Source organism: Pelodiscus sinensis, chromosome 6, assembly GCF_052426305.1.
Source record: "Pelodiscus sinensis isolate ZL-2025 chromosome 6, ASM5242630v1, whole genome shotgun sequence".
NCBI lineage: Eukaryota > Metazoa > Chordata > Testudines > Trionychidae > Pelodiscus > Pelodiscus sinensis.
In genome coordinates, this window is record NC_143057.1 from 83,584,003 (window position 1) to 83,603,281 (window position 19,279).

The 19,279-nt window shown below is 48.5% G+C and overlaps 1 protein-coding gene across 3 annotated transcripts in view; it reads left to right on the forward strand.

The window, feature by feature from the left end:
- Positions 1 to 19,279, forward strand: part of TNPO1 (transportin 1) — a 197,764-nt gene that overhangs the window by 39,348 nt on the left and 139,137 nt on the right. For 2 of the 3 annotated variants that reach the window (XM_006124293.5, XM_025185277.3), the window contains exons 2-3: positions 2,168 to 2,281; positions 11,476 to 11,551. In XM_006124293.5, coding sequence (XP_006124355.1) covers positions 2,168 to 2,281; positions 11,476 to 11,551 — 190 coding nt within the window. Of the gene's footprint in view, positions 1 to 1,855; positions 1,985 to 2,167; positions 2,282 to 11,475; positions 11,552 to 19,279 lie in introns of those variants that run through there. The other variant, XM_006124294.5, reaches the window with a different exon arrangement.

Genomic DNA, 19,279 nt, shown 5'->3' on the forward strand with positions numbered 1-19,279 from the left:
AGGGGTGGGAAACCTTTTTTAGGTCAGGGACTGCTGACCCACAGAAAAATTACTTGGGGGCTGCACACAATTGAGAAGCACAAAAATCCCCTCTCACTGACATGGTCCCTGAATAAGAAGAAAGACACTCCCTACATTCCCCTTGCACATCAGAGCCTAGGGGATCGCAGGCTGGTAGATTCTGTATGCTCCAGCCCAGTGCTGGGGAGAGGGAAGCCCTGAGTTTCGGGGGGCTGGATTCAGGCAAGCCGAGGACAGCATCAGGTCCCCGGATTCCCCACCCCTGGTTTAGCATTAGACTTTGCCCTGTTCAAATCCTCTTCCCCTCCTTGCCTGAAGAACGAATTGAACTGGGGTCTTTCATATACCAGATGAGTACTCGTATCACTGGGCTAAAAGCTACGAAGTGGATACTATCACCTGTTCCTCTTCTGACTATTTGGGTGGTGTCAGATGCCTAACATACTCTTACATGAAATGCTTCAGGTACTAGAGACACCAACTTCTTTTGTGCATCACTAAGGAGCAATAAAAATGTGTCTCTGAGAGGGGCACTTCTTAGAACCAATGTTTGCTCTTAAGTTTTTCCATCCATGCACAAAATACATTTTGATATGTGCACCAGGCAGGTGTGGAAACACATGCTGGCATTGTGGGTGTTCTGCTAATCAGCTGGGCAGTACTTAAATCTCTCCTGGATGTCTGCAAAAGCACTCTGCTTAGAGGGAAAACTGTTTAGAACCAACCCCCTTTGCATCTCCCATTGGCTTGCTTATGTGACTCCCCCACCAAGGGTCACAGCCTCAGCCTTTGGTGAATGACACCTTAGTCCCTGCTACTGTTCAGAATATACTCTCCTGTATAAATGCAGTGTTTTCAGGTATGAGGGGCAATTGCTACAGTTATTGCTCTCTCGGGTTCTGTAGTGGGAGGGGTTGCTATCGCTCTCTTGGCTGTTTGCGGTGGAATATGTATGGGGTGCTACTGAGGTGGCTATGGAAAGTGCATAATACCTCTTGATCTCAGGAGAAGAGAGGGTGCTGCACTCCCAAGTTGCTGAGAGTGGGGCATAAAATAGGCCAGACTCCCGCTGCTGGACATTGTCCGATGGATCCATTGACGCTGCTTGATAGATCATGGGGTTTAAGTCGATTGTTTTATTGATTCCCCTCACGCGGAGTGCGGGGGATGCAAACGGAACCTTTAGGGCAGTGATCACCAACCAGTAGATCGGGATCTACTGGTAGATCTTGGAACCTCTGACAGGTGATCCTGAGAGGTTTGGCCGGGAGGCTATCAAGTGCTGGCACTTCATCTTCCCCTCTCAGCAGTGCCGTGCTGCTCCTGCTTTCTGCCTTGGAGGTGCCCCTCACCCCTAGGAGTCTCCTGCTTGCCATACAGGGCACAGGAAGAAGGAGTGCTGATGTCAGGGTGTCCCTCCTTCCATCCTGCACCCCATTTCCACAGAGCAGAGGGGGGCAGGGATGGAGAGAGTTTGCTGGCTGCTTTGGGAGTGGTGCAGGATCAGGGTAGGGGTGAGCTTGTCTTAGCCCCCTGTGGTAAGCGGTGCCCAGTTGGAGCTCGCATTCCAAACCCCGTCCCAGTCCTGAACCTCTCCTGCACCCCAAGCCCGTGCCCCCAGCCTGATAAAAGGGAGTGAGAATGGGAGAGGCAGGACGGAGTGAGCGGGGGCAGGGCTTCAGAGAAGGCGTAGGAAGGAGACGGGGCAAGGGTATTTGGGTCTGAGGTAGATTCTGGATTGTGCTTAAATTCAAAAAGTGATCTGATGCTTAAAAAGGTTGGGGACCACTGCTTTAGGGTGAGGCCGGCGGGGGCAGAGGGGCCGAGCCAGTCGGGAGGGCGGTGTCGACCAGGCGGGCGCTAAGACCCGGGGGGACGTGTCGCTGTTAGGGCCAGCCTGCAAATTCGGCGTGAGTGACTCAATCAGCTACGCTCAGCGCGCGGCGGCCGGGGCGAGGAGCAGGTCGGTGCCATTCGCCTTGGCCAACGGCGGCTCTGCCGGGGGGGAGGCCGCGGCGCCGCTCGGTGCGTGCGTGCTGCGTGCGTACGTGCTGGGGTGAGAGCGGGCCGCGCGCTGGGCGCAGCCTACCGAGCGCGCAGGCCTGTAGCGCTAGTAACCGCGGCCGCCTGTTGTCTGGTTTTGCAGCGACCCAAGATGGAGTATGAGTGGAAGCCCGACGAGCAGGGGCTCCAGCAGATCCTGCAGCTACTCAAGGAGTCGCAGTCTCCGGACACCACCACGCAGAGGGCCGTGCAACAAGTATCCTTGGCCGGGGCCGGGTCGCCGGGGCCTACCGCGGGACTGGGGTCGCTGCCTACCGCGCGGGGCCCGAGCCAGGCAGGCGCAGTAGGACGCTGCTTGCAGACTCCATGGGTTCCGGCTCCGCTTCCTCTCAGTGCGGGGGTGGGGGAAACGGGCAGGAGGCTGCTTGGGCAGCTGAGGCGCGAGGGGGCGGCGAAACTCGTGAGGAAGAGGAGAGGGAGCGGTGACGTCTCCGGGTTTCAGGCCTCGCTTAGTGGGGAGGGGGCTACGGCTGGGCTGTGCCCGAGGGAGCCGCCGCAGCGGTGCGAGCGGCTGGAGAGGCCAGCGAGCCGGTGGCGCTTTTGGCCCAGCCCCCGCCCAGGCACGGAACTGTGTGGCTGTGGCGCGGGGTTTGAACCGCCGAGAGAAGCCGTGGGCGCTAATGTTACCCGCCTCCCCCTCCTGGCCCCCGGCCCGAGCACCTGTTGCAAGCTGGGAGCTAAGTGGAGCAGCTTTTCTTTTTAAAGCTTTGGCCGGGCCACGCTGCTCTGGTGTTTGCCACTTTCCCGGGTTACCCACTCTGGGCCTCTGCCAGCGCTCTGATGCAGCAGCGCGGCCCCGGACCCGAGAGGAGTAACTCGCCTTCTCGTCTGAGCCCCACGACCGCACATAGGCTTCTTTCCAGAGAGGGCTGGGGGCAGGCTAGACACAGGGGTCTAGCTGAGAAATGCTCCTTCTCCCCCAGCCACCACTAGTGGGACTAAACTGCGTGATGGCTGTAGCCTGCTCTTTTCTCTGGAGTCATTCCTGGGAGGCCCAAGTCCCTCGTTTGAGGGCCTGTGGTACCAGCATCTCCAGGTCTTCTGTGTGTGGTGGATGGGGGGGGGGGGAGGACGGGCCCTGCTCTAGTCACGTGCTTTTATAGAGAATGGAACAAGCATAGTCTGGTGGCAGTACTAAGAACGGCCGTACTGGGTCAGACCAAAGGTCCATCTAGCCCAATAGCCTATCTGCCGACAGTGGCCAGCACCAGGTGCCCCGGAGGGGGTGGACTGAAGACAATGATCAAGTGATTTGTCTTGTGCTATCCTTCTCCAGCCTCTGACAGAGGCCAGGGACACCATTTCTGTCCCCTGGCTAATAGCCTTTTATCGACCTAATCTCCATGAAATTATCTAGCTCAGTGGTCCCCAACGCGGTGCCCGCGGGCGCCATGGCGCCCGCCCGGGCATTTGTGTGCATCCGCCGACAACCTGGGCCGGCCCCACCCCTGGTGCGCGACACGCACCGGTGCCTGGTGTGCAGCGCTCGGGCGGCCCCAGCCCTGGGGCACATGCCGGCGCTGGGTGCAAGGGCATCCCCGCCCCCCGCCCCCCCCCGGGCACGTGAGTGGCCCCCCCGGGCGTGTGAATGGCCCCGCCCCCCCGGGTGCAGGGCGCGTGAGTGGTTACATCAGGTTATGGAGAGCAATGAATGCTCATGAAATTGGAGTTGGGCTGTGTGAGGCGATATGGGCTCTGGGGTGGGGTCAGAAATGAGTTCATAGAGTTGCGGGGGAGGGTGGCTCCAGGCTGGGGAAGGGAGTTGGAGTGCAGGGGGTGGGTGAAGGGTCTGACTGGGGGTGTGGGATTTGGCGGGTTCAGGGATGAAAGGTTTGTGGTGCAAGAAGGGGACTCTGGGCTGAGATTGAGGGGTTTTGAGGATGAGAAGGGGCTCTTGGTTAGGGCAGATGGCTGGAGTGTGTGTGTGTGAGGGCTCTGGGTTGGGACTGAAGGGTTCAGAGGGTGGTGGTATGGGGACCAAGGCTAAGATGGGGGTGGGAGCCTTGAGACAGGCTCTGAGCTGCACTGACCACCTCAAGAAGTTGCCAGAAGCAGTGGTGCGTCCCCCTTCCAGCAGTCTGGTATGCTGGAACATGCTGCTGCTTCTGGGAGCTGCATAGTGCAGGGCAAGCCCCAGACTCTGTAGGCCAGATAAAACAGCTCGTGCACCAGATGTGGTGTAATTTGCCCCCCCCCCCTGCTAGACAGATGTGACATTCTTGATACTTTCAGGGAACCAGATTTAACTCCCATCCTCCTCACTTTCTCCCCACCTCCCCAAAAAAGGTGGCTACCTCAAGGCTTTTTGGTCCAATTAAAAATACTTCTAATTTTATTTATAATTTAAATACATGTAAATTTTCAGGTGCTCAGTCCCTTTGTGAACTCTTATGACTTTTAAATTAAAGTTAAGATTTTGTCAGAGATTTCTTTGAGAAAAAGGGCAGGTTACAGGCAGTAAAGAGAAATTGATGGAAGCCCATGATCTGTCTTGACTTTTACTAAGAATATGCACAATAAAATGGGGAGCACTGCTGCAGATTTACCACACCACCCACAGTGGCAGGGCTACTGTGGGGGCTTGCTCCAAGGTCTGGCGTCTCCCTGCCACCTGGCTGGAATCTTTGGAGTACCTCTATTTCCAGCTGCCACAGGCAGTGGAAAGAAGACCTGCAGCTCCAAACCACCCGGGGCTGAAGGCACCAAGGTTGGTGGAAGTCATGGATTATGTGACATTTGTGAAAAACATTGTAGCTTTATTTGACTGCATTTTTCCTATTTTGTTTCTGCCCTTTTGCTGTGGGGGAAACAGCTATTCACAAATGTGAAACTGCATTTGACTATTCTGCATTTGACAGCACTCAGAGCATAATGAATTGTAATCTTTTAATTTAAAATAGGGAATATTTAATCTTTCAGTTACAGTAATTCTTAGTTGTAACAATATTTTAAAACAATTTAAATCTTCTTTGATTAAATAGGATGTTTTAGATGATTAAAAGGATACTGTCTTCAACTTGTCTCAATTTCTAAATTTAAGGTTTTTTACTAAAAACCCTCTCCCCAAAGAAGTCTGATAGTTTGTAGGAATATGCTTACATTTTTTGTGTAATGTTCTTAAACTGTTGTGTTGGTGAGTGACATCTTAAAAAAAAAAAATGAAATGAATAGAAGCTAAATAAACAAAAGTGGAACTGCTTTGTGTAATATTATAGTTCAAAATGAGAAATGCTAAGTAATTACTATTAATAGTGATAACTGAATTATGATTTAACTAGCCAAGATATTAAAGCATATTTTTAACTTTGTCATTCCAGATGTTTGATTAAGGATGTTTAATTAAAGGGACCTTTCATATGCTGAATGCTATGAATATGAAGATAAGAAAGCTAGCTAGTGTAGTACTTGTTTAATATTTTTTCATTTAGATTTCATTTTTTTTATTCAGGTTACTTCAAATGGCATTAGTAGCTGTTTGTTTTGTGGTGACACTCCAGCATATGCCATACTTTAAATATATACTCTGCTGGTGGTGGCTTAAATGGTGGGTTTTTACTGTTTTTATTAAATAATGCAGGTTTTGAAAAACTACTTAATATAACTTGCAGGAAAGTGCTATACAGGCAGTCCCCGAGTTATGCGGATCCGACTTATGTCGGATCTGCAGTTACGAACGGGGCTTTTCTCGCCCCAGAGGACGGGAGCAGCGGGACGCCCAGATGCGCCGCAGTCTGCCGCCCCCGTCCTCCAGGGCAAGAAAAGCTGCTCCCCGTCTCCCTGGTCTGCAGGGAGATGGGGAGCAAAGCCTTGGAGCACGCCCGCAGGGGACAGCTCAAGCGCGCCCGGGCTGTCCCGCTGCGGGCGTGCTCCAAGGCTTTGCTCCCCGTCTCCCTGGTCTGACCCCAGCTGCTCTGCCCCAGGCATCCCCAAGTCAGCCACTGCTGAAACTGACCAGCGCTGACTACAGGAAGCCCGAGGCAGAGTTGCTCTGCCCCGGGCTTCCTGGAATCAGCCGCTGATCAGTTTCAGCAGCAGCTGACTTGGGGACGCTTGGGGTTCTTAAGTTGAATCTGTATGTAAGTCAGAACTGGCAGTCAGTTTCAGCAGCGGCTGAATCTGGACACCAGTTCCGACTTACATACAGATTCAACTTAAGAACAAACCTACAGTCCCTATCTTGTACGTAACCCGGGGACTGCCTGTATAGCAAAAATGCCACTTGATAAATTCATGGGCCTGCTTCAGCAAGTAGCTGTGATTGTTGTGCTATCAGAGAATGGTACTTAGTAAGATGTCCCAATGGGACCTGAGCCAGCTGCTACAAACTTAAGGCATTTACAATTAATTGATTTTGTTTCTTATTAATATGGGCTGATTTTGTTCCCTTGTGTTGCAAACACATAAAACTCAAATTTTAAAAACATATAAAGGTAGTAGGCTTGAAATGATCTTAAAAGCGTGTCCCTCCATCTCTCCGAGAGGGGGGAGGGGCAGCAGCCGCAGAAGTGTAACCCCAGGCCCAAGTGAGGAATCACCTGATTCCTGGTTCGTGCCCGGGCCCCTCCCCCACAACATGCTTGTGCTTTTTAAATGTATTAAGAGCCTGGTGGAAGGGAGTCCCCAGCTGATCCCGGGCTCCATGTGGTGCGACTGCTTTGAAACTCCAGGAGCAAGTTCCCACAGTGCTTCGAAGCCCAGGGTCAGTGGGGAGTCCCCAGATGACCCTGGGTTCCATGTTGCACTTTCACCTTTAAAGTATAGCAACAGGCCTAGGGCTACTTCTACACTTCAAAGGCGGAGATGCCTTGTCGAATAGTTGATGCAAAATACATCGACTATTCGATTAGTTAGTTACCCACAATTTAACATTCCTAGCTCGGTAACAGTTGTCTGTTAGGCATGTAATCTTGGTCATTTCGAAATTTTGCGTCATAATTGATATTTTTAATATATTATTTAAATACTGGAGGTAGCAGCATGGTAATGTTGTGCACTTGCCACTTGAGATATTTTTAAAGGACTACTAGGGGGCGGTGCCCCCTGCTTGGTACACTCACCAACTCCCCTATTGTCGGGGTAGGCGGCCCCGGCCTCCTGTATTGTCGTTTCCCCCTCCTCCTCCCTGGCCACCAGGGAGGGCCAGGGCCACAACAGCCCTGGCCTCTCGACCACCCCTCTGGCTGCCAGAGAGGGGAGGGCCAGTGGTTGCATCAGGCCCCCTCCGCACTGGCTGCCAGGGCAAGGCCTGCTCTACCTCCAATCTCTAGGGAAGGCCAGGGCTGTGCCAGACCCAGCTACTAGGAAGGGCTGTGGGCTGCGTCAGCCCTGGCCACTTGGCTCCCCCTCTCCATACTTCTCCCTCATCACAGGTAGTCCCGGACCCCCACCCCTCCCCCTCATTGCAGCCCTGGCCTCTCATCTCCTTCCCCATGTCTCCTTCCAGCCAGGCCCAGCCTTCCCTCCCTGATTGCAGCTATGGCCCCTTGTGCTGCCCCTTCCCCTCACCCACTCTAGCCACAGCCAGCCTCAGGGAACCCCACCCCAATCACAGCTCTAGCCCCTGCCTCTCTCCCCCCCCCCCCCCCGCCTGGTTGCAGCCAGCCCTGGCTTCTTGGCTCCCCTCTGGCTGCTGGAGGAGGGCTGTGGACAGCAGGGGCAAGGATTGCAGTTCCTTGTTGTGCTCAGGGCCCTGATACTTAGGCTCCATGAGGTGCTTCCACTTGGAAATGTACAAGGGCCTCTTCTCAAGGTGGAATGTGCTAGTCCTTATCAACTAATCAAAATTTAACGTCCTTAATTTTAATGGTGAAATATTTTTCATTTGTACTGAAAAACAATATTAGACATGCTTTAGTGTCTTACTGAGTGGCAGTTCAATGGCGTGCTTAAAGTTGGTGCAGATAATACTTTAAATTCTTAACCACAAATAGTACAAAAGTCTGTATCTGAAATCTTACTGATCACGCAAGAGTTGCATTTTCGTATTTCCACACCTTATTTGCTCTGTTTGATTCTGCATAAAAATGTTGTGTTTCTGTATCAAAATTGCTGGAAACTGATTTCAATTTTTTTAATTCTCTGCATTACAAGCTATACTAGCTATTTCATAGATTCCAAGGCCAGAAGGAATCATTGTGGCCATCCTGTATGACCTCCTGTGTAGATCTCCCCCAAAATAATTCCTAAATCATATCTTAGAAAAATACAGGCCGTCCTCACTAAAAGTCCAAGATATGTTCCAAAAAACTTGGACTTACAGTGAAACAAGTTAAAGCAGGGAACTTTTTCCCCCAGCTGACTTCCATTTGCACAAATGGGGGGGGGGGGGAGGGAAGGGAGGTGGCGCAGCACGAATTAAGAGCGGGGAATGGGAAGACTTATAATGCACAAGTTCTTACAAGCATTAATGATGTTAGTGCAGAACAGATGTATACTGGGGCGACCTACAGTCGGGGTCCCTGTATCTAATCTTGATTTAGAAATTGTCAGCTATCACAACCTCTGGTAAGTTCACTTAAAAAATCTGCTGCCTTTTCAGTTTGAATGTGAGTAGCTTCAGTTTCTAACCATTGGATCATGGAATACCTTTTTCTGCTAGATTGAAGAGCCCATCGTTAAAATTTGCTCCATGTATATGTACTTATAAGCAGGGGTCGACAAATTATGGAAAACCCTACTTGCCAGAGAAAAGAGGGACTTGTCACCCTCCCCCACAAAGTGTTTTTTTTTAATGGCATAAATTCCTAATAAGAATAAGAACAGTAATTACTAATAAGTTATTAATAAATATCACCCAGGTTATTAATAAATATCTTATAAACCTCTACCTTTTCTCTCTGCTGTCATGTCTCTTCCCCTTGCTCCATCAGCTCCCCTGGTGCCTGCTGCCCCCCCCCCCAACCCCTCACCCTCTGCTGTCCTGACTCCTGCCTTTCTCACTGCCCTCAGCCTTCCTGAGACCTGTCCCCCTCTGCCAGCCCTTCTCTCCGCCCTGTGCCCACTCCTCCAGTAGCCCCACTCTGATCGTGTGAGCTACCCCTCCTCATCCCCTCTCCTAAAACCTCCCTTTACACACCTGCCCTGCCTCTCTCCTCTCGTGCTGGTCCCTCCCCTGCAGGTGTCTGCCCTTCTGCTTCATCCCCAGAATCCCCTGGCACCTGTACCCTCCTGTTGCCTCCCCCTTCCCTCACTGCCCCTGCCCCCTTTGCTCTCTTTTTCCCTGATACCCACCCCCTCAACATCCTCTGTCCCTGTTCCCCTCATGCCCCTGTGCCCTCACAGATGCCTTGCTCCATCCCCGCCTTCCTCATGCTCACCCCTTCTTTCAAGCACCCTTCACTCCTGACCCACAGGGGGAGCAGGGTGCAGGGACAGCACAGAGCCAGAGGGGTGCGGTGATCAGAGGTAGCAGGGTGCGGTGGAGGCACAGGGAATAGGATGTGGGGAACGGGAGGGGCAGAGGGATCGGGGTCTAGGGGAAGTGCAGGAAACGGGCAGCACAGAGCTGGGGGGCAGGGATCGGGGGGGAGCATGGTGGGGGGGTGCGGTGGAGGCACGGAGAATGGGATGTGGGTAACAGGAGGGGCAGAGGGATCGGGGTCTAGGGGCAGTGCAGGGAACGGGCAGCACAGAGCTGGGGGGGCAGGGATCGGGGGGGCAGGGTGCGGGGTGTAAGGGCGACGCAGAGCCAAGGGGTCGCAGGGAAGAGGGAGAGCAGGGGGTCCGGGGTGCAGGAGCGGCATGGGGAATGGGCGGTGTGGAGAGAAAGCTGGGCTGGGGCCGGCGGGGCGGGCCCTGGCTGTGCTGCGTGCCGCAGTCAGCTCCCAGGGACACGCGGCCAGAGCTGAGCTGCCGTGGCCCTTTAAAATCAGCGGGGCCAGGTCACGCCAGTGTCCTGGCATCCTGTCCTTCCTCCTCGCGCCGGAGCTGCACGCAGGCAGCCCAGTAGGAAGAATAGCCACACTTCCCTCTTCCCACCGGTGCTGTGCTCCTCCGCCAGCCGGCGGATCGGATGGGGCCACGCTGCCCATAGTGCAGGCTTTGGCCAGCTTGTCACAACGGCCCACCGGGCCAGTCCGCCCCTGCATTCACCAGCTGCAGAAATCTACTCGCCATGGGCGAGCGGGCGAGTGCATTTGTTGAGCCCTGCTTATAAGACTGTGATCAAGTTACCCATTAACTTTCTAAATAGAAGAGATCTGTGTCTCTTACTGGAAGGCTTTTTTTCAAATCCTTTAATCACTGTAACGGCTCTTCTCTGAATCCTCTCTAGTTTATCAACATCCTTATTGCATTGTGGAGACCAGAATTAGACACAGTATTCCAGTAGCGGGTGCACTAGTACCAAATAGAAAGGCAAAATAACCTCTCTACTCCAAATTGAAATTCTCCTATTCCTGCATCTCATTGATCCCTTTGACCACCCAGTCACATTGGGATCTCACGTTGAGTTGATTATCTATCATGTCCCCCAAATCCTTATCAGAGTCATTGCTTCCCAGGATAGTCTTCCATCCTGTAAGTATGGCCCATATTCCTTGTTCCTATAGGTATAATTTATATTTAGACACATTAAAACATACTGTTTTCTTGTGCTCAGCTTACCAAGTGATCTAGATTGTTCGGAATTGGTGAGTGGTGAAGGTGTCCCCTTTGCTATTTACTTCTCTTCCCCCCCCCCCCCCCCATTTTGGGGTTTTTTTCTTCCAGATAATTAAGAGGAGCAAGAACAGATGTGTGGGATCCCACTAGAAACACAGCCACTCCGTGATTCTCTGTTTACAACTACATTTTGAGACCCCCCCCCCCAGTAAGCCAGCTTTCAATCCATTTTAAGTGTGCCATATTCATTTTATATTTTACTTGATTTTATTCAAAATGTCATGCAGAACTAAGTCACACACCTTATAGAAGGCTATTACATCAACACTGTTGTTTTAACCAGTCAATTTAAAAAGGATGACAGCACCTGTTTTTCATGAATAATATTCTCCTCCTTTTAATTATTAATCAATTTCATAGACCATTATCAGACGGACAAGCCTATAATTACCCAGGTCATCCTGTTTACCTTTTTAAAATATTGGCACAACATTAGCCTCATCTTCTAAAACTTTGATATCAACATTAGCAATATTTCCTCTGCCAGCTCTTGTATAACTCTTGTGTGCAAGATTTGCAGACCTACTGTCTTAAACACGATTAACTTTAATAGTTGCTCTTTAACATTCTTCTGAGATATTAGTGGAATGGAAAGAATCTTTGTTTTGAAAGGTTTGTCACTGTGAATAGAGTGCTATTTGGAATTAACAGCAATTACATGTTTAATCATTATCCTCTTTAGTGTACTCTTTGAAAAAATACACATGCTTTCCTTAACAAGCTTTTTAGAAACTGGAACAACTCAATCAGTATCCAGATTTTAACAACTACCTGATATTTGTTCTTACGAAATTGAAGTCTGAAGGTAAGCTGCTCAATTTAAAAAAACATTTTTATTTTAGGCATTATATAATGACATTGTCTAGATTTTTCAGAATGGAGGATGCATGTAGGTGCTGAGCCTGCCATCAGCTCCACAGGTAGACCTGTACACTTGTGTGGCGCTTAACTGATTGTTCAGGATGCAGGTGGGCTCAGTGGCCTGTTTACATATGGCTTGTTGTACAATCAAGGCTTTAGACTAGATTGTGTCCTAATATTCTTTTTGTTTTTGTGTGTTTTTTTTTTTTTTTCTTCTTCTGGATGTTAACATTAGTGAGTTATCAGAGTAATATTAAATCATATGATAACCTTATTGAAAGGCAGGTATTCAGAGACTAAAATTCAATTAATTTCTAACAGAATTAGACTTGTAGATTGTATGTGTCATTAAAAACCTTACACAATTTGGCATATTTAGTAGTTTCTGATGGAAAGCCAGTTTTCAGTATTAGAGATGTGTTAAAGATTTCTCTGAAATCGCCATCTACCAGAATGCTTGCTTTGAATTTTGGCTCTTCAGTGGAAAAACTATTACAATTCCATTATTTGTTAAAAGATTATTTATGCTATTGTGAATAGGTCATCAGCTGGGCATAAATACATATCTCGATATTTCAGTCAATCCTTTCTTGTGATGATGAAGAAGCTCATCATTCACTTTTTTGCATTACTCCAATTTCATACTATCAAAGATGTTCTTTGGAAGGGCTGAATTGGTATTTTACATCACATAGGCCCTGAGGCTGCCCAAAAGCCCATAGTTCTTAACAAAATCCCCTTGTCCTGCTTCAGCAGGGGTATAATTTCTTTACAAAGTCAATGGACTCTTTGTACTGATGCTGAAACTTGTGCTCTAGGAAGCTCTGGTATCTTCACTGCATCCTGTGCTTGCAGTTCCTAGAGCATTTAATATGTTTTAAGTAATATGTTTGAATGATTCTGAAATTAGTGTGTTGGAGTATTCTTCAGACTGGAAGTATGTATTCATTACAGAGGAACGTTCAGTAGCTATGCCATCCTTCCAGCCTGTTTTTATGCAGCTGGTGAAGGTGTTGGCAGATTCACCAAGCTGCTGCATGTCCTAAAGATGGTTATAAAATAATCTTTCCTCAGGATGTGGGCAGCAATCCTTTAGAGCTTGCTTTAGAGCAGGGTGGGGAACCTAAAGCCTAGAGGCCAGATGTGGGCCATGGTTTGCCTGGATCCAGCCCCTGAGGCTCAGGGTTCCTCACCCAATGTTGGGGAGCTTGTGCTGGTGATCCAGAACCCTTGCCATCCCCCACATGGGACTGGAGCATGCTAGGAATGTAATATGTAGTCAAATAACTGATAAGCAAAAGCTTATAGGTTAATGCTGTATGTAAACTATACTAATTCCCCCGCCCATCTGCAACAAATTTTTTAGCAGGCTGGCCAGCAGCCCGGCTCAGTCCTGGCTCGTGCCAGGTCTGGGACATACGCCTGCTGTGGCTCTGCATTTGAAGTGTATTAGGAGCCAGGAGTGCAGGCAGCCCAGTTCACTTCCGGCTCGTACCGAGTCTGAGAGTTCAGCCCCTCTGCTGGACAGGGGCTGCTGCTGCCCTGTGCTGCTGCCTCTGTAATAGAGGCAGCAGTGCAGGGCAACAGGCAGCCAGGTTTTTAAACTGCCTCCCCTTGAGGACCAGCTCCAACTGATACACAGGCAGCAGTGTGGAGTGGTAGGTGGCTCCTCCGGAGTGGGGCCAGAGTGCACTGGCTTCTGGCTCCACCCCAGGGACTATAGAAAAGTTGACTAACTGGTAAGAATTCATGAAGTTAATTGCCTATTCAATTAACTGATACTTAACGTCCCTAGAGCACACTATATCTACTAGCCTGGTCCCCGCTAGTCTCTGGTGTGCTAGGGGAATGTGGGAGTGTCTTTTTCCTTCTCATTCGGGGCCCATGTCAGTAAGGATTTTTCTTGCTTTTCACTTGTGTGCGGCGCCTGACTGATTTCTGTGGATTGGTGGCCCCTGACCCAAATAATGTTCCCATCCCTTACTTAGAGGAAAGAGGCCATTCTCTGCACCTCAGAATCCTCATCTGTAGCACTGAGACTTATTTAATGATCAAGTAGAGAACTGTGCCCCCTGCTTGCCGCCGCCCCCCCCCCCCCACCCCTTTCACCATTTGCTGGGGAGGGTCAGGCTGAGGCTTCAGCGTGGCAGCCCCGGCCCACTTCCACCACCACCTGCTGGGCTGAGGCCACAGTGTGGCTGCCAGCCCTGGCTCTTCCTCTTCCCCCTAGCCACCGGGCCGAGGCCATGGCATCCCCGGCTCTCTGCTTCCCCGAGCAGCAGGGTATGGGGAGAGGCCGTGCGGCTGAGGGTGGAGGTAGGGGTTAGGGTTAGGGTTACACGAATGACTCTCTTCACATCCCAGTAATGAGACTTGTAATCAACTTGAAATGCCTGCTGTCCAAACTGTCAAGATCATGGCTGCAATAAAGTTAGGGTAGGGGATCCCATACATAGGGTTTCAGTATCTGGAGTTAAGTCTTTCAAGGCATGTTGAATATGAATGTTCAAGAGATCAGTGTGACTCTACTCACCTTTACTGTCCCAAGTTCTTAGTATGCTAAGAAGTATTTCTGCTTCAATGAGTATTGGGCACCTCTGGTTTGCATAAAGAATATACAAAAATAAGCACAGAGGCACTGGGTCTTCCGACCTTTTAAGTAAGTCTTCAGGTGTTGGCATGTTCTCTACTCCATGAGACTTTGTACAGGTTGTCCTCGCTATAAGTCCAAAATACCTTCCAAAAAACATGGACTTGTAGCAAAACAACTTAAAGCGAAGAATTTTTTTCCTGGGACTGACTTCCATTTGTGCAAATTGGGGTTGGTTTTGTGTGACTTAAGAGCAGGGAATGGGAGGACTTAATAACATATCCGTTCCTACAAGCATCAACAACTGGACCCCCCTCCGAGCCACCATCCCCTTCTCCTGCACCCAAATTCCTTCTAAGTTTGCACCTCTCACCCCTTCCCACACTCAAATCCCTCATTCCCACCCCAGAGCCCACACCGCCTGTCTCAATCCAGTGAAAGTGAGTAAGGGCTGGGGACAGCAAATGATGGAGAGGAGGGCAGTGGAGAAGGCGGGGCCTCAAGGAAGGGGTCGAGGGTAGATCTTGGTTTGCCCTAACTTTTAAAAAGTGATCTTGGGTGTAAAAAGGTTAGAGATTGCTTCTGTAGGGAAAGGCATGTCTCTGTACTTTTCTGCTGCTCACTCTCCTAACTAAGGTCCTGGCAAAGCTGAGAGAGAGAAGTGTGATCTTAATAGCCTCATACTAGCTCAGATAAGTATGGTTTTCTGTACCAACGATTCCTAACTGGTGCCGAGCTGTGAACTACTGGGCACTGGGGCTAAGGTATGCTGCCCAGCACCTCCCCTCCTGCCACAGCTGTTGGGAGACGCGTGTCCTACCCTGTCTCTTAGTTAACCATTGCCAGGCAGTGGTGGGGTCTCCTTCTGGACATACAAGAGCACTTTGCTGAGCGGTGGGAGAGCCACGCAGAGCCCGGCACGACAGCCTTAGAGCAGCCAAGATCTGGGCAGCAGCTACGTGAGGGGGTGGGGCAGACATTGAATGCTCTGGGGGTAAAGCTGGTATTGGTGAGGGCTCTAAGAGGCTGACACTGGGGGTCATCGGCATGGGGAGTTGGCACTGGGGGGCTCAGGCTGGGGCTAATAGTGGGGGTGCTCAGGAGGCAGAGATAATATTGGGGGCTGGCACTGGGGAGCTGGGTGTAGTGTGGCTCTGGAAACAGGAGGCTGGCATTGAGGGGTCTGGTGGGGAGCTCTAAGGGGCAGAGGCTAAACACTGAGGTGTTTGGGAGGGGGGCTGGCACTAGGGGGTTCTGAGGGTGTGAGGCTGGCATTTGAGGGGATGCTGGGGTTTGTGGCTGGGGCTAGTAGAGGGGTGGGCAGCTCTAGGGGTTAGGCTTGGCACTGGGGGGCTCAGGAGACTGGCATATACTCTGGCCTCTAGAGCCACTGCTCTATACGTTGGGGCGGAGCAGAGTTAATTCTATCGGATTGGGAGAGAATCTACCTTGATAATCTTTCTGAACTGTAGACTTTTTTTATTTTGATTCATGATGAAAGGGTAAAGTGTGGTGTGTTACAGTAGGTAGCTCATATCATAGCATTTCAAAAGACATTATGAGAATGACCTGTAAATTCAAGAAGAAAGTTTAGTAATCAGAGTCAGGTTAGTTGTCTTCAATCACTCTCCTCACTCACCTCAAACTGCTTTACTATCTTTACCTGTCTGTATCTGCTTTGAAGACTCACTCCAGGTTCATTTTGTAAGCTTTCTAATGATTATGAATTAGTTGAGGGTAGAATGGTGTCTGCTGTCTTTTTGTCATGCTTGTACACAGCTTGATGCTTTCAAAAGCCACAGCTTGATGTAGAATACTAATGTGGACTAATGGTCTTCTTGGAACATTTGGTCCTGTGAATTTAACCTTATGTGGAAGGTCAGGTTCCAGGTAGCTTTAAACTTGATCAGATTTTACAAAGATGAAGTACTGCAAACTCACTTCTCTGGATGGTGGTGGTCCACCTTGATGAGTTTGTCATCCTGACAGCATTTTTAATATGCTTATCACATTGAAGTTCGTTTTTTATTTGCTTAATGTTAAAAGGCTCTTAGGCTTCTGTTTGAATCCATGTGGGAACCAAAGACTAATTAGAAGGAGTTGGTTAGGCTTTTAAGTTAATCCTCAAAGGTTCTGGATACTCAAAAGTTTGTGTCCTAACATAAGAATGGCCATACTGGGTCAGACCAAAGGTTCATCTAGCCCAGTATCCTGTCTGCTGACAGTGGCCAGCACCAGGTGCCCCGGAGGGAGTGGACTGAAGACAGTGATCAAGCAATTTGTCCACTACCATCCTTCTCCAGCCTTTGACAAACAGAGGCCGGGGCACCATTCCTTACCCCCTGGCTAATAGCCTTTTATGGACCTAACCTCCATGAATTTATCTAGCTCTTTTTTTAAACTGTGTTATAATCTTAGCCTTCACAACCTCCTCTGGCAAAGAGTTCCACAGGTTGACTGTGCGCTGTGTGAAGAAGAACTTTCTTTTATTAGTTTTAAACCTACTATCCATTAATTTCATTTGGTGACCTCTAGTTCTTATATCATGGGAACAAATAAATAACTTTTCTTTATTCTCCCTCTCCACACCACTCATGATTTTGTATACTTCTATCATATCTCCCCTCAGTCTCCTCTTTTCTAAACTGAAAAGTCTCAGTCTCTTTAGCCTCTCCTCATATGGGACCTGTTCCAAACTCCCTAATCATTTTAGTTGCTCTTTTCTGAACCTTTTCTAATGCCAAAATATCTTTGAGGAGAGGAGACCACATCTGTATGCAGTATTCAAGATGTGGGTTTACTATAGTTTTATATAGGGGCAGTAAGATATTCTTTGTCATCTTTTGTATCCCTTTTTTAATAATTCCTAGCATCCTATTTGCTTTTTTGACTGCCGCTGCACACTGCATGGACGTTTTCAGAGAACTATCCACAATAACTCCAAGATCTCTTTCCTGATTAGTTGTAGCTAAATTAGCCCCGTCATATTGTATGTATAGTTGGGGTTATTTTTTTTCAATGTACATTACTTTACGCTTATCCACATTAAATTTCATTTGCCATTTTGTTTCCCAATCACTCAGTTTGGTGAGATCTTTTTGAAGTTCTTCACAAATTGCTTTGGTCTTGACTATCTTGAACAGTTTAATATTGTACGCAAACTTTGCCACCTCACTGCTTACCCCTTTCTCTAGATTGTTTATGAATAAGTTGAATAGGATTGGTCTGAGGACTGACCCTTGGGGAACACCACTAGTTACCCCTCTCCATTCTGAAAATTTATTCCTACCTTTTTGTTTCCTGCCTTTAAGCCAGTTCTCAATCTATAAAAGGATCTTCCCTCTTATCCTATGACAACCTAATTTACACAAGAGCCTTTGGTGAAGGACCTTGTCAAAGGCTTTCTAGAAATCATGTATAGTATATCTACTTGATCCCCCTTGTCCACATGTCTGTTAACCCCTTCGAAGAACTCTTAAGGCTGTGTCTACATTGGCAAGATTTTGTGCAAAATCTTGCCAGCTATCTACACTGGCCGCGAGTACTTACGAAAGAACACTGACGTTCTAATGTAGGAAATCAGTGCTTCTTGTGCAAATACTCTGACTCTCCCACTCAGGGATAAGCCCTCTTGCGCAACTGTTCTTGCGCAAGAGGCCAGTGTAGACAGGCAACGTTAATTTCTTGTGTAAGAAAGCCCGATGGCTAAAATGGCCATCGGCACTTTCTTGGGCAAGAGAGTCTACACTGGCACAGATGCTTTTGTGCAAAAGCACATCTCTTGCACAAAGGCACGTACCAGTGTAGACGCTCTCTTGCGCAAATACTTTAACGCAAAAACTCTTGCGTTACAAGTATTTGCGCAAAATCATGCTAGTGTAGACGTAACCTCATAGATTAGTAAGATGTGATTTCCCTTCACAGAAACCATGTTGACTTTTGCCCAACGAATTGTTCTTCTGTGCAGCTGACAATTTCATTCTTGTTTCAACTAATTTTCCTGGTACTGACGTTAGACTTACCGGTCTGTAATTGCCAGGGTTGCCTCTAGAGCCCTTTTTTAAATATTGGCGTTGTTAGCTGTCTTTCAGTCCTTGGGTACAGAAGCTGATTTAAAGGATAGGTTACAAACCACAGCTGTTGGTTCCGCAATTTCACATTTGAGTTCTTTCAGAACCTTTGGGTGAATGCCATCTGGTCCTGGTGATTTATTACTGTTAAGTTTTTTGTTTTTTTTCAATTTGTCCCAAAACCTCCTCTAATGACACGTCAATCCGGGACAGTTCCTCAGATTCATCACCCACAAAGGAGGTGCAGGTTTGGGAATCTCCCTAACATCCTCAGGTGTGAAGACTGAAGCAAAGAAATCATTTAGTTTCGCTGCAATGGCTTTATCATCCTTGATTGCTCCTTTTGTATCTCGATTGTCCGAGGGCCCCACTGGTTTTTTAGCAGGCTTCCTGCTTCTAATGTACTTAAACATTTTGTTATTATTTTTTGAGTTTTTGGCTAGCTGTCCCTCAATCTTTTTTTATTTTTATTACATTTTTACACTTAATTTGGTAGTGTGTGTTCCTTTCTATTTACCTCACTAGGATGGGACTTCTACTTTTTAAAAGATGCCTTTTTATTTCTCACTGCTTCTTTTACATGGTTAAGCCACGGTGGCTCTTTTAGGTCTCTTACTGTGTTTTTTAATTTGGGGTATACATTTAAGTTGGGCCTCTACTATGGTGTCTTTAAAAAGTTTCCATGCAGCTTGTAGGGATGTTACTCTAGTCACTGTACCTTTTAATTTCTGTTTAACCTCCTCATTTTTGCATCATTCCCCTTTTTGAAATTAAATGCCAGTGTTGGACTGCTGAGGTGTTCTTCCCACCACAGGAATGTTAAATGTTATATTATGGTCACTATTCCCAAGTGGTCCTGTAATAGTTACCTCCTGGACCAGATCCTGCGCTACACTCGGGATTAAATCGAGAATTGCCTCGCCCCTTGTGGGTTCTTGTACTAGCTGCTCCAAGAAGCTGTCATTTAAGGTATTGAGAAATTTTATCTCTACATCTCGTCCTTAGGTGACAT